Here is a 14,834-nt window from a genome sequence, read left to right as displayed (position 1 = left end):
TGTGATCAACAGTTCATACAAAGACAGGAAGGTAAAAGGAAACCAAAGGGAAGCAAGGGGAATTTGTTCTATTTTTCATGTGCAGAAAAGCTAGTAATAGAGCCTTGCAGAAGTTGGCTTTTCTTTTGATCTTCATGTGAAAATATGAATATGCTAGTGACTTATATGAAACATTATCAGATCATTCCCTTTGTTCTAGATTGAGTTTTTTGGCCTTTGTGTTATGTCTTTTTTCATTGTTACTAGTACAGAAATATAGCTTTATCTTAAATTATTATCGATATTAATCGTCAGACAATAATGTACTGTTGATTCCTGAGGGAAGCTAATGGAGATAATAGAATTTAAAAATGTCTGTCTTAATGCATTTTTAATGTCCAGAAGTCAACTTTAATACAAAAATAAATGAAGTGTCTTGCTAACGCTTACGTTTAAGCTGGAGAAAAGTACTTGGCTGTTCGGGAGCTTCCTGCAAGTTGTTTGATTTCTGTTATGTTTCTTGCCGATTCTGTCCCGCACACCCGGCAGGCTGGCACAGCCTGTTATCTCCACCTGCGGAGCCCGCCTCTCACTGTGCTTCACACAGTGTCGATCAGACATCCTACAAATTAAAACTCTTGATGTTTACATGAGCCTTCTTACCACTCCACCGGTGCCGTGAACCTTCTCATCACTCCAGCGGTACCACAGCCGAAAGCGTTTGATCGCTTGGGTTGCTGTGAATGCTGCAGTTAATATATAGATATTAGGTCTCTGAGCTATTTTGGGTCAAACAGCATAGCTGTAACTAAGGTTTATGGGTTAGCATGCCAAAAAAAAAAAAAGGGATTGTCACAATTCGGAGGGGAAATTAACTGCAAAAAAAACCCCTAGCTTCACTATTTTTGAAATCAAACCCACTGATTTGATAACAAAGTTAATCTAAAAATAATCATAAGTGAAGGGCATGAATCCATACTGAATTCTATTGAACCTGTATAGAACAAAACTCCTAAAATGATGATGGTTATGGAGATTTATTTGATGGTGTTGAGCCAGCCGGGATGACAAGAAGTACCTGCTAGAAGGAAGGCCTGAAAGCTCAGCCGTGATAACAGCTCTCATCAGTTTGATAGAACAGTCAGTAATAGCGATAACTTTCAAGCTCTTTTCTCTACCAAAGAGACCGCCTTCGTGGGTTTTCACACACACAATTCAAATATCACAGGGCAGGTTCGTGCCTTCAGACTGCAAAGCAATACAGAATATTTCCATTTCACATTCCCTAGATCTCCAATCTGTTTGGTTATTTACATGTGAGGTTTGCAAATTAAGCCCAGATAGTTTTATTCCTTTGAAACTTATGAAAGAGTGTCCACTTTAATAGAAAGTCTAAATGTAACTTTGCAGTGATAAGTCTCATTCCATAATATTAAAATCACTGTCTATATTAGAATATACTGTAATTATCAAAAATATAGCTATAAGGCTGACTAACAGCCCATTAGTAATATCACTGTGGATTTAGGTCATGCTTTTCAAAAATAGAATCCTAAATTCATCTTAGAAATTTATATAAGTAGTCTGCCATTCACTTCTCATTAGAGTTGGAAATGGAGCCTCTTCTGAATGCAGCAGAAGCTGGCTAGCTGCTGAGAGATCTGAACACAGGCATGAAATATTATGGCATCTGCTTTTTGATAATGATGGTAGCGTTACAGATGTCCCATTTACAGGCTCAGCAGAATCACCTGTCTTCTGCTCTTGCTCTTCAGTAGTCAGACTGGTTTTGATGGTGTGTTTGATATTGAGGACTTTGAAAAGGCCACGTTTCTTTGCTTTTTGAGAGGGTCATGAATTCTTTTATGTCTCTGAGATTAAACAGTGCTCAGCGATGTTCACTTTGTATTTAAACTGTTTTCAGGTAGGGGTGTAACAGAAAATAGCAGAGGAGATGATCTTGCCTGTTTTTTTGCCAACGCAGGCAGCGTGAATTATTTGAGGTCTGGAATCACCAAATTAGAAATAGCTGATTTCTGTTTACCCGTGTTCACCCTGGACTACATCGCTGTTTTTCAGCCTTTGTAATTCAGGCTTGCTTACCGCTGAATTAAACTATAGTAAAGGCATAACCAAAAATTTCTGCAACAGACCAAATTCTAGTCGCTTGTTTATAACAGATCAGCTGCATTTGTAATGATTACACAGACAGAAACGCTCTTCAGATGCAGCCATCAGCAGAGAGGACAAATGTTTAGAACAGACTATCAGCTTGTTTCCCATCTTCCGGCAGTTCTTAGCTTCTAGTGAATAAAAAAGCTTTAACAATTGGTGATTAACGTCCTTTGAGAGTTGAATCCCCTCAATAGTTGCTGCCTTCTCCAGTCATCAATAACTCTTCCTACGCGGATAGCGCTGCCGCTTTTTCCCTCCAGTAGCGTCTTGGTGTTGGTATTATTTTCCTTGTGAACTTGTTAAGCTAAGGTCACGCCTTTATTCACAGACTTAAATGGAAGAGTACAGTTTTGCAGTTAAGGCACTGACGTGCAGAAAATCAAAGTTTGTTTCTCCGTTCTACTGCGGGTCCCAGTGTCTGCTGAGCTACCAGATACACAACCTTGTGATTAAGTGGGTTGTTTTGTGGTGCTTGGGTTTTTTTTTTTTTCCCTAGACTTTGCACTGTGAGCCCAGGAATAGGGCCTTTGAGTATTACCTTAAGAACCGTCATTACTTCCAAAGAGTTTGTGGCTCTGGTAATCAGTGAGCCAAGGCATATGCCTAATGAAGTCTAGTCCTAAATGTGGAGTGGAGTCAGTATTCTTCCTCGCCCCTGACACATGCTGCGTGGCACTCTGGAGCTTACGCAGCGTTCGGGGCAGTATGGTGTCCGCGAGATGTTTAGATCGGGGCTGACACGCAACCGTTCGCATCCTGTTCTGTCTTCATATTTCCCTCAGGGAATGGTGCTGTCTGCTGAGTACATCAAGAAGAAATTGGAGCAGGAAATGGTGCTTTCTCAAGCTTTCGGACGAGACTTAGTGAGTATTAGTTTTCTTTTATCCTTGCAGGCTATACAGAAGATGAGATTTCCCTAAAACACTGGGTTTGGGGAAACCTCCATGTCCCTGAATCTGTTGTACTAACTTCTCACATCTTCCTTCAGTTCCTATCCCTCTGGATTGCCAGACAGGCAACTAGTTACTCGTTCCCCCAAGGCTTTTTTTATTTTGAAACCACCAATACTGCAGAGCTCCTGATTTCCCCCCCTGCCCCCAGCAGAGCTAAGGCAGGAACTCCCATTTGGTGGCAATGCAGGACAGGGAACATTAAAACCAAATCAACAGGAACTAAAATCCCGTCTCTATGGAGATTCTCTTTGGAGACAGCAATGGGATGCCATGCTGACTGTCTGTGTGCGCACATTTCTTGTGAGAGAGAGCGCTATCAGAGAACCCAAGAGAGATGTTACGAAGCAGCTTACCTTAGTTTATGTGTCAGTTGTAGCACAGTCTGTCCCCGTTGGAGAGGAAACTTCTGGACTGCCTGATTCCCTGCTGTCAGACAGCTGTCCTTTTCTCATGCCCAAAGAGTGCCTTGGCCTGAGCAGCGCCCATGGGGAAACTAGCAATAGCTCAAGGGAGAAGGAAAAGAGGGATAAAAGCCTCAGTGGTTCCCTGAAACTCGAGTGTCATACCAGTCAACACTAAAGCATCTGCCTTGTGATGCTTGGTAGATGTAGGGAGAGATGCATAGGCATCTGGCTTCTTTATATGCTGCTTTATTCCTCTCTGCCCAGAAAGTGAAAATTGGCCTTAAGTGAGCTGTTACTCATGAGGAATTTTTCCTGATGTCCTATAGAGCTCGATTGCTGCCTGACTGGCAAGGATATGGTGACTGTTCGAAGCTCTATACTTTGGTTGTCTCCTGTGCGTGATAAGTATCGTGTTCTGTTTGAAGCTGGCTTTATGTATGGTGGGTCCAACTGTCTAATTGATGACAAATAATGTAACTAGCTGGACCTGACCCACAAGGATGGAGAGAGCTTGATTAATGGGAGATGGAGCAACTGGCTTGTGTGTAGAAAATTAAGTAGTCTGAAGGTGAACTCTGAAGAGTATCTGAAAAAGGGGCTATGGCCAGAACATAAATGCCATCCCAGGTCCTACCAAAGGTTCGTCTAGCCCAGTACATTGTTTCTGACAGTTGTCAGCAACAGATATTCAGGGAAAAAAATATAATAAGTGAGGTGCGTCAAGTCTTAAATCTCCCCCAGCATTCACCTCACTGGCTGTAACAGGCTCGGTGGTGGCTTGGAGGTGGTCTTGAGAAGGAAAACGACACAAAGGTAGATCTTTCATTCTTGTGGTCTGGTCTGGTGTTCTATGTGTGTGTTCTCATCTTACGTAGAAGTCCAAGTATAGCCACCACTGGTGACCTGGGGCCATGGAGAGTTGGATGCTGGATTCTCGTGTAAAGCCTACAAGGCACTGGCAGAGCTCTGCAGAAGGAACAAGCCTGAAACGTTTCAAACGTTGTCTAGTGAACTTCTAAGGTCTGAGCCATGCCCAGCACTCTAGCCTCTGAATAACAAGAACAGTACAAAATGTTAGAGAATAGTTTTGTCTCTGAATTACTTGAGCAGTTGCCAGCTGTTGAGAACATCTAGACTTAGAAGGCTTCTGTTCAACCTGCTAGTTAGGATTTCTGGTTTTCAGCCTGCACAAGTGGTGGAATTAATGAAAGCAAGTAGTTTCTAGAACCAAGGAGACCTCAGATGTGTGAGCCTGGGCTTGGATATTATCAGAAAGCTGTCAGCTTTGAGGAGGAGCAAAAGGCTGATATCAAATCCGAAGTAACTCAAACGGCTTGTGTACATTTCCTTTTTCTTCCTACCTTTTTTTCTTTTAGGGAAGACCCAGTAGGTCAAACGCTGACTGATGGAGTTTTAGGAGAGAATACCAGAAGAGAATACATTCTAGCATCCCTTCAGAACAAGCAACATTGCAGGGCAGGAGTGTGCTGGGACTGTGCCACTGTGACTTAGACTAAACGGTGTAAATCAGAACTCTGCTTCTGTTTCAAAATCAAACATATCCCCACTAGTTCCCGTTGGTGAAGGAGCTGGTAGCTGGAGTGCTCATGTATAGGAAAGACTCACAGCTGGGGAAAGGGACAGATTTTGGAGCTTGTGGACTTACCTTTCAGTCTGACCTCAACTTCTTGTTTTGTTTTGATTTTTTTTTTGTTTGTTTTCAGGGGAGAGGAACAAAACATTATGGCCTGATTGTGGTTGGTCATTCCCTAGGGGCTGGCACAGCTGCCATCCTGTCCTTCCTCTTGCGTCCGCAGTACCCATCCCTGAAGTGCTTTGCCTATTCTCCCCCAGGTGGGCTGCTGAGGTAGGTGTTGGGGCAGGCGGACTTGGCGGTGGGGGGTGTGGTTGTAGCTGGATCGGATCCTGTTTGTGATGCTCTGAGGAGCAGTAAAAGACAAGTGTCTGCCCCTGAGAAGCATGCGATAAAATGGAGAGGCAATCTATAGGAACTGAGGGTTGTTGGCAGCCCTTGCTCTGTGTTACAGTTTGGAGTTCAGGTTATGATGGCAAGTGGCCACTCTCCCAAATATTCTAGTTTATGACTTAGAGCTATAGCTACAGACAACTAATTTCACCCTGACTAGTGGAGATGCAAGTTGGGCGGACAGGGTGCAATTTCCTTATTCTCTGCACAGTGCTGGTGTGTCCTCTCCCCATCTGCTGTGAATAGATGTACAGTAAGGGAGATATTTGTCTGAATGTAGATGTCTGCATCAGTTGATCTGGTTGTTTGGGCTCCTTTTGCAGCTGACAAAGAAATTGGCACTTCTGGGGTGTGATTTCTGTCATTCTGAAGTGGGTGCCTAAAATAGGTCGGAGGGATTGTGCTGCTTGGGTGCCTGTCTCTCTCCCTCGGCTATAGGGGAAGTCTAGGGAGATGTCTGGAGAGAGAGGTATGGTGAATTCCTCCCACTGGAAATTGGAACAGACCTGCTGGTCATGTTACATGGCAGCCAAACAAAAACATCCTACTTGATTGCTGTGAAGTGAGATAAGGTCTTCCTAGTTGTGACAGACATCGTGGGGGCACTTGAAAGCAGCTACGGATTATCAGAAGCTTCTTGTGATAGTTACTGCATCATGTTCCAGGAGCAGCCAAGGGTTTTAAACCATCCTGCTAATGAATCTGGGTACTAGCATGCCTTGTTACGATAGTAATCCCTGGTCTTCTGCAGCTGTAGAGGAGCTGCTCTGTAGAACGTTTCATGAGAGTTTTATAGCTTTCTGCTCAGAGCTTCCACTCCTGGGATCCCTTGATAGCTGGGGCCAAGCTGTGCTGTGTAACCTCCACTGTTTCAGAGTTCAAGGAGATGTCTCTGACTGCCACGCTTTTGTTGCACTGTGTCATGCCCAGGATCATCTCTAGGTCGCTGATGCAGCCTCTGCCATTGGTAACGGGTTCAGAAGAAGGTCTCTAGGAAGGTAGCTGATTGCAGAACCAGCTCATAGAGAGGAAGCCTGAATTCCCTCTTATCTTGGTACTTGGGTTGCTGCAGAAAGTGGCCATCTTAGTTCTACAGTGTCTTTGTAAAGTAGTCTCAGGAGCATGGAATATCTTCTTCCTTTCTGCTGTCCTGACCATTCCGAAACTATTGGAAAATGACTATGAGGCATTGCGAGTACTTCCCTTTCCAAGTATATTCAGAGCGGTATGCAGAGTAATGTTCCTTGGGGCATGGGGTGTGAATATCAGGCTTTTCTTTATCAGGGTGCAAGTCCCAAAAGCCTTGAGCAGCTTGGGTTGTGGTTTTTATGACCTTGGTACACTGTTTGGTAACCTCTCTGACACCAGTGACAAATTGGGAATGAAGTGCAGTTTTCTGCTAGTGAAACACTGTTTGCTGCTTCTTGGTCCTGTTTCTCTTCCAGTGAGGATGCCATGGAGTATTCAAAAGAGTTTGTGACTGCAGTCGTGCTTGGCAAAGATCTAGTGCCCAGGCAAGTTGAGAAGTGTCTGAATTTCTTGATGAGTATCTGCTGTTCTATACCAAAGTCTCCTGTTTCCTACCAGAAACACCTAGATCATACCTGTCTCTAGTCTCCTCATTTACCTGTCCTTGTACGCTTCTTACTTGTCTTCCTAGTTACCTGTATTGCTGCGTCTTTTACCTGGACACCTGTATTAGTGTTTCATGCACCTTTTTATAGGCATATCCCTCCCTGTCTCTCAGCTGCCTGTGTGAAAGAAAAGGGCGAATATCCTGTCTCTGTAATCGTACTCATTGTGGTATCTGACATGTCGATGCTATCTTCCTGGTTGCCTCTGTTATCTCGGACCTCTTTACGCTCTGCCCTGAACTAGATGTGCTGTCATCTCATTTTGTACCGTTTTGTCCCTGAATACCTATTCCATATCATCTCACATCTCTGAACCAGCTCCTTCATTTCTTGTGTCTTGGCATTTCTCACCTCATCGTCTCCTGGGACACGTTCTGCTGAACAGGGCATTGGACTAGGAGCCAGACAACTTGGGTTTTACTTTTGCTTCTGCCCTGTTGCATGACCTCAGATAAATGGTGACATTTCTGTCTGTACAATATAAGGCATGTAGAATTCAGTGGAGGGAAAGTACTAAATGGTGTTGAATACGCCTTTTGGTAACCTGTATGACAAAATCTTGTCCATCCTGTAATCTCTTTAGTGGTGTCATGTAGCTCTGTGCCACCTTTCTAGGTTGTCTGTTCTGTGTCGTCCTATACTTGTTTGGTGCTTCCTTGTTTCTGTGATTGCATCGTCTCCCTCCTTACCTGCTCATTGACCCCTCTCATATCTGTGTTCACCAATCTGATCCTGCTATTACATTTCATACTTGTTTATTGTCCTGATGGTTTCCTGTGGCCTCTTACCCAGGACCAGTAGCCAGGGTTGATGCCACAACCCACCTCTGAAATGATCTGCATTATGGCATTGTTGCATCCTTGTAGTATCTTTTGTGGCATAGTTTCTTGTTCTTCTGTGCTGTGTGTCCCTACCATCCTGTTCCCTGCCCAGCTGTTGTAAACACATCTTCCTCTTTTCCAGAATTGGTCTCTCTCAGCTGGAGGGATTTCGCCGGCAGCTTCTGGATGTTCTTCAAAGAAGTAACAAACCAAAGGTACGAGTAAAGATTGGCAGGTACCTGAAAGTGAGTCTCTGAGCAGTGATGGTAAAGTTTAGTGTTACATAGCAATGCCGCAGGCTTCTCCTGCCGTCCGGGTCTCCTCAGGTCCACGGTGACTACTATTTAGGTAACCAGAGGAGGTCCAGGTAACCAGAGGAGTGATGACAAGAGCTGGAATGCAGCTGGGTCGCTCAGGGCAAAGGGCTGTGCTCTGCTTGCAGGCTGTGTGATGATTCTGGCTCACCTACTGTAAGCTCACCATCACAGGTCTAAAATAACTGAGCAGGAAATTTTCTCGTCCGAGCCTGTTTTTGAAGTCTGCGTTCCAACTGTAGCTTTTCTTGGCCAGTAACAAATGGTAGCAGGCTACGAAGTACAACAGTTGTCTGCTTACAGACGCTGCTGCGTGCTGTCTGGGTGGTGCTGTTCTAGGATAAGCGGTCTGTTAATGTTTTGGAGAGAGGCGATGTGGAAAGTTGTTCCTCCCCAGACTGCTTTACCATTACACTGAGATTGGAAAAAACATAAGATGTTAAGATTTTTAGGGGTAAAATACTAAATAAATGATCTGTAGAGGGAGAAAACTAGTTTACATTTTTCTTGTTAGCATTTTGTGGGTTTTGTGTTTTGGCTTATAGGTTTTTTGGTGAATTTGGGGTTTTTTTTAGGATTTCTTTTCGTGCATAAAGAAAGGACTAAACAGTATTTTTGCCTGTTTATGTTGTATAGTCTTTTGCTTATTTTTGTACGTAAAAAAATTCCGATTCCCTCTACCTTGTTTATCCAGGAAGATACTAAGTTACCAGTTGGTGGACAAGTTTGTGCTTGCTCTAGACCCTTAACTCTGCACAAACCTCCAGAGAAGGATGAGATGTTGCCTCTTCTAAGATTAAAATTGGGAAAGGAAGAAACAGCTTTTCTGGGCAGGGTTATCTTTATCTCTAGGTCTATTATTTAAGCAATCGGGGCACAAGACCGTTTTTTTTCTGGTATTAGATATTCAGTTTAAACCTACCAATACTGTCTTGTGAGATGACTCTGCTTTTCTTTGATGTTTTTCTCTTCTCAGTAGTCTCTCTTCTTTCTCTTGTGTTGAACAGTGGCGAATCATTGTGGGTGCTACGAAGTGCATACCCAAGTCAGAGCTCCCTGAAGAGACGGAAGAAAATTCAGTAACGAGTAATCGCCTCTGGACCCATCCCAGCGACCTGACTATTGCCCTGTCTGCAAGCACACCACTTTACCCACCTGGCCGCATCATCCACGTGGTGCACAATCACCCTGCAGAGCAGTGCTGGTGAGTATGCGTACAGCAGTGAAGCCAGCCCATGGCTGAGGCTGAAAATCATCTTTTGGAAAAGATTCCCCAAGACAGGAACCCATCTATGAAGGAGGTGATTTTTTTTTTCCACTGTCTTGCGGTGACAGCGATTGTGTCTGTGCTGTCAGAATAGAAAGATAGTCATGTCACTGTGGGCTAGTGCAGAGCTGTGAAGCAGTGGCAGTAGCATGTGTACTTTAATATCTTCCCTCTGTTTCTCCTCCTGTTGCTTTTTCTGTCTCTGCAACCTGCTATTTCTTTTGCATGCCAAAATATTGGCCTGCTCTTTCATCTCCTGCTCCCTGTTTTCCCCTCTGTTTGGATCCCAATTCCTCTTCCAGTTGCTGTGAGCAAGAGGATCCCACTTACTTTGCTATCTGGGGTGACAATAAGGCGTTTAATGAAGTGATCATCTCGCCGGCGATGTTGCACGAACACCTCCCATATGTGGTCATGGAAGGGCTCAACAAGGTAATGCAGAGAATCAGGATTAGGGAGGGAATCATTCAGTGCAATAACATGGGCTCTGGCTGGAATGCCTGAGAGGCCCAGGTTTGGGCAAGAAAGGCTCAGCATGATGATGCTGATGAGGGGAGCTGTAAACACAAAATGGGCAAGGGGCACGGTAGTTCTAGCATACGAGCTGATTAGGCTGCTCGGCGCCAAGGCAAAGCTCTGCGTGCGCGTTGGAGAGCCAGGAAGGTACCCTTGGTGGGATCCGGTTTTAGTAATTCTTATTGCAAGAGCAATAGCAATTAGGTGCCCTAATAAAACGAGTACCTTGTCACAGGCCTTTATGTACACAGAATAGGTAGTCCCTTGCCCAGGAACGCTGGCTGCTTAAATACACAAGACCAATTACTTTGGAGGGGAGGAGGAAAGAAGATTGTGCTCTGGGCCAGCCATGCGCAGGCTATTAGTGTTGAATGTAATGAGGTCTGGAAATGGAATGCAGAGCTCCATCCCCAGAGTCCCAGACTAGGTGGCCTTTCCAAATTTAATGTCATAATAATATGAGCTTGGGTGGTGTTTGGTTCCTTCTCTCAGAAGCTGCCCGTTACAGACTGCAGTTCAGGTGAAGTCCAAGCTGCGACAGAAGTCCTCCATGCCGCGGCTGCAGCCCCTCTCTTAGTCTGAGGGGTGACTGAGCTTACGTGTAATGGTTGTAGAATGGCTCCTTGCCACCGAGCTATAGTTCCTAGCCATGCAGCTCTTATCACGGAGATTTAGCCAAGTCTCCTCTGCCCTCCTGGTCCTGCCAGTCGCCTCCCCAACACTGGATTCCCAGCAGGGCTTTCTGACAGGGTAGCATATGTCAGAATTCATAGATACAATCCTTTATATCAAGACCTTGCCCTGTGCTTGCGGAAGGCATTGGTAAGACACGGAGGCAAATCCAGCCATTTGAAAGTCCTGAGCTGAGAACAGCAAAGCTGCTATCTCCGGTAAAGCACTACTGTTCCCTCTGCTTGCCTTGAATAGGTCTTGGAGAATTACAACAAGGGGAAAACAGCTTTACTTTCTGCAGCCAAAGTGATGGTGAGTCCTACAGAAGTGGATCTCACCCCAGAGTTGATCTTCCAGAGTCAGCCCTTACCGAGTGGACCCCCAGTGCAGATCGGAACTGGAGCCGTAACAGCGGACAGAAGGAACAGCAGTACTAAGTAAGGATATATCTTTGATTTCTTTGAAGGCCTGTTGGCTTTAGGTGTGGGTCCTCTTTCCCTTGGGGCATTGTGATCAATGTTTGTGGAAAGGACAGATCCAAGGGCTACCTTTGTGGGACTTTTTCTTAGCTTCAGTATGTCTTGTGTCATGTTGGGGGGAAAACATCCTTTGTGTTGCTCAAGAATCTGTGAGTGCAGCAAGGTCAGGAGAACCTAGAAGTTGAGGGGATGGAAGAATCTTCCTTTTCTCCTTATCCAGACAAATCAGGTTTTCCCTGAAACTATAAAGGCAATGCTTGTAGTCTTGCAGCCAAACTTGTCTTTTCCTGGGTGATTTATGTGCCCAAAGGTAGCCTATGTGGTGATTCTCAAAAGCTGAGAAGCGGTGAAAGCCATAATGCTTACCAGAAGACCTGCATTTAAAGCTACTCTGAGGTGACTTGTGCAATATTATAAACTGGACAATCTGGGAACATGGATAAAGGTGAGGGGAGAGCAGTTGGTGTCTGGTTTCTGAAGGACGAGAGCAGGCAGCTCAGTCCACTGGAAAGCAGGCGAGGGGAAAAGGCATGTTCTGAGTGCTGAAGGGGCGGTTTTCTGAAAGCCGGGCCATCGCTGAGCACCGACATCAGTAGTCTGGCAAAGGCCAAAAGGTGGAGGAAGACTGAGAAGGTGTACAAAGGAGTGGTTTGGAGAAGGGCTCGTTCTTTGTGGTGTACGTAAACAGCTTTCCTCCAGGAGCAAATGGCAGAGAGACTCCTTGCAGACTTTCAGATAACATTTGAGGCATCGCAGGATCAGAGACTTGCAAGAAGCAAAGGAAGTAAATACAAAAATGTGGGCAAAGACATTTCAAAGTTGGAACACGTGACTTCTGTCACGGAATTGCATTCTATAGGGCAAATTTGCAGACAAAACAGGGAAGATGAGAGAAGGAAGATGGTCTGTAGTCAGACGTAGCAAATTGGAGTCGTGAGTGGAAATGCAAGACAGCATTGTGGGCGGGAGGGGATTATTTCTTTGCAAGGGAAGCACTTCTCTGGAGATTTCAGGTAGAAAGTCCTGACAAGAAGCTGTGTGTGTGATGGACAGCTGACTATCCTTGAGATAACATGAGTGAGATTGAAATGTAGAAGAAAGATAAGACAGCAAATAACATGAAAACGGTAAGGTGCTTCTCACAGAGAGAGTTAAATGGTCGGAAACAGTGAAGGAGAGCTTAGAAACAGAACCGCAACTGTGATGAAACGGCAGGAAGAGGAAGGTTCGGCCCACGTTTGTGAAGGCTACGGTTAGACTGAGAAGATGAACAGGAAAAGCAGCAGGGAGCGGAGCGGTGGTTTCTGTGCTATAGCCAGAACAGACCCAAGGAGCTGCTTCCCTTTGAGGAGCATGAATTCTGAGATATGAAAGGGAAAGGAACGGGGGAGAGGGCAGAGAGGCTTAAGGCAGGTGCTAGAGCGGAAACAGTTGTAGATTGGTTGTGTTTAATTCAAGGTTAGAGCCAGCTTACTGTGCCAGACTCTCTCTTTGGGTGTTCTTGAAACCTCTTCTCAGATCACCATTACTCTATTGACATTACAAAGGGATCAAATATTGGCCTAACTTAAGTCTTTCCCTATACATCATGTCCCTTTGGCTGTGCAGCAGTCCTCTCCTAGGCTCAGGCTCTTTCCCCAGGTATTTCCTTAAGTTCTTGTCTTTAGGGCTGTCGCTTTGGCTGCACCTCGTCCCAGGCTGTGTGTGTGCCTGGAGCTCCTGCCCTGTGTCTTTGACACGGTGTCTTTCTGGAGGAGCCTGCCTGATCCTTTAAAGTCTTAGTGTGACTGGAGTATTTCTAAAGATCTTTACTTGTCTTAAGCTGAGTAAATTGGCTTTTTACCTATTTTGAAGTCTGCTACCTGAAACAGCAGCTGACTTGATCGTGGGCAATGCTCTAACAGCCTCCTGCCATTTGTGGAAGTAAGGTAGGGATTGCCAGCATCAAAAGGAGGGGGAAAGCATGACACTGGAGTAGTCCAGAGTGGAGAAGAAAGCAGTGAGTTAACTGTAGGCTAGTCCTTCAACCTCTCTTACCTCAATCCTCTCTACGACAGAGGTGTAGGGTGAGAGAGGGGTTTGTCTGCGTGCGTGGAGACTGCACCATGGTCTTGGGCGCTTCAGCTAGAAGCGCTGCAAGTTTCACTGGGAGCAGAACCACGGTCCTAAGTGAAAATGGTGCTTGAGAGGGAAGGCATTTAGCCAGGAGAAAAGGGAGAAGGGCAAGAACGAACCTGAGTTTGCAGAGGGAAGAAACTGTACCTAATATTTTCAGCTAGGAGGACGGAGAGGTAAGAGTTTTCTTGCACTTGTGGATGGCTCTGGTTAGAGCAATGACTCGTGCCCTCAGTGAGTATGAGGAACTCTGTGCCCAAGACTCAGCTCCTCTGGCTGTTCTGGCAGCTTGCGGTTCTGGAGCGATGCAGCCTCACGTTGTCTGTTTCTCATTGCAGGAGCAAGTCCCATTCTGAAATTAGCTTGGAGGGGTTTTATGAGACAAAGCCCCTTTCTCCCGTGCAGAAAGACCCTGTGGAGCTGCTTCTCCTGGATACGAAGGAACGTCTGTCTGTGGAGCTGCAGGACCGTCGTGCCCCTCTGGCGACCATGGAGAGCCTCTCGGACAATGAATCCATCTACAGCTTTGATTCAAGGCGCTCCTCTGGTTTTCGGAGCATCCGGGGCTCTCCCAGCCTCCATGCTGTCATGGAGAAGGACGAGACGCACTGCTTTTATATAGACCCTGTTATCCCTGAGGAGAACCCCTCCCTCAGCTCGCGGACAGAGCTGCTGGCTGCTGATAGCCTCTCCAAGCACTCCCAGGAGACTCAGCCCCCCGACAATGTGCTCAACAGTGGTGGCACTACCCCCCAGCGACGCTGCAGCGAGGAGGGGGCCAGCAGTGAGGGGGACCGAGTGTCCTTAGCCCCTCGTGAGGAGCTGTCCCTCCAGAATGGACGGCTCACTGATGTTCCCAGTCCCCAAGTGCTGGAGTTTGCTGAGTTCATAGACAGCCTCTTTAATTTGGATAGCAAAAGCAGCTCCTTCCAGGACATCTACTGCATGATGGTGTCAGACAGCTCCAGTGACTTTGCAGAGATGCCCAAGTCTGTCAGCGATCAGGAGATCCTGTTGAGGGCACAATATGAACCCAACCTAGTCCCAAAGCCCCCGAGGTTGTTTGCAGGCTCAACAGATCCTTCGTCGGGCATCTCTGTCTCACCCTCTTTCCCTCTTAGCTCATCCGGAGAACTCATGGACATCACTCCCACAGGCGTGAGCAGCCAGGAGTGCCTGGCCACTGATAAAATCCGGACTTCCACCCCCTCTGGGCACGTAACCAGCCCTGCCAAGCAGGACGACCTCATGATTTCAGCCCTCTAGTGCAGGGTAAAGGGATGCGGCTCTGCGAGCTGATCCCGTAGGCTGAGTGCTGGGATAATACTCGGAGGAGGTGGTCATCGGGCAGTTCGGATCGGAGGAGACAGCTGGAAACGTTCCTTCTGGGGTGACACAGTGGTCGCACACTGGTGTCTGGAGGATGGATTGTGCTCGAGTACCCATGCTTGCAGCTGGGAGAAGAAGCATTGCTACACTAAGAGGGTCTGAGTCACTAAAGGTAGATGCAAGTTCCCT

At 46.1% G+C, this 14,834-nt stretch overlaps 1 protein-coding gene across 1 annotated transcript in view; it reads left to right on the top strand.

The window, feature by feature from the left end:
* Positions 1-14,582, top strand: part of DAGLA (diacylglycerol lipase alpha) — a 31,968-nt gene extending 17,386 nt beyond the window's left edge. Inside the window, exons 12-19 of the mRNA XM_009490230.2 lie at positions 2,937-3,017; positions 5,236-5,378; positions 6,944-7,012; positions 8,096-8,168; positions 9,275-9,471; positions 9,837-9,966; positions 10,978-11,159; positions 13,655-14,582. Coding sequence (XP_009488505.2) covers positions 2,937-3,017; positions 5,236-5,378; positions 6,944-7,012; positions 8,096-8,168; positions 9,275-9,471; positions 9,837-9,966; positions 10,978-11,159; positions 13,655-14,582 — 1,803 coding nt within the window. The remainder of the gene's footprint in view (positions 1-2,936; positions 3,018-5,235; positions 5,379-6,943; positions 7,013-8,095; positions 8,169-9,274; positions 9,472-9,836; positions 9,967-10,977; positions 11,160-13,654) is intronic.
* Positions 14,583-14,834: the final 252 nt, after the last annotated feature.

This window comes from Pelecanus crispus, chromosome 6 (genome assembly GCF_030463565.1).
Source record: "Pelecanus crispus isolate bPelCri1 chromosome 6, bPelCri1.pri, whole genome shotgun sequence".
In the NCBI taxonomy this organism is placed as follows: domain Eukaryota; kingdom Metazoa; phylum Chordata; class Aves; order Pelecaniformes; family Pelecanidae; genus Pelecanus; species Pelecanus crispus.
This window is presented reverse-complemented; position numbering and strand designations above follow the sequence as displayed.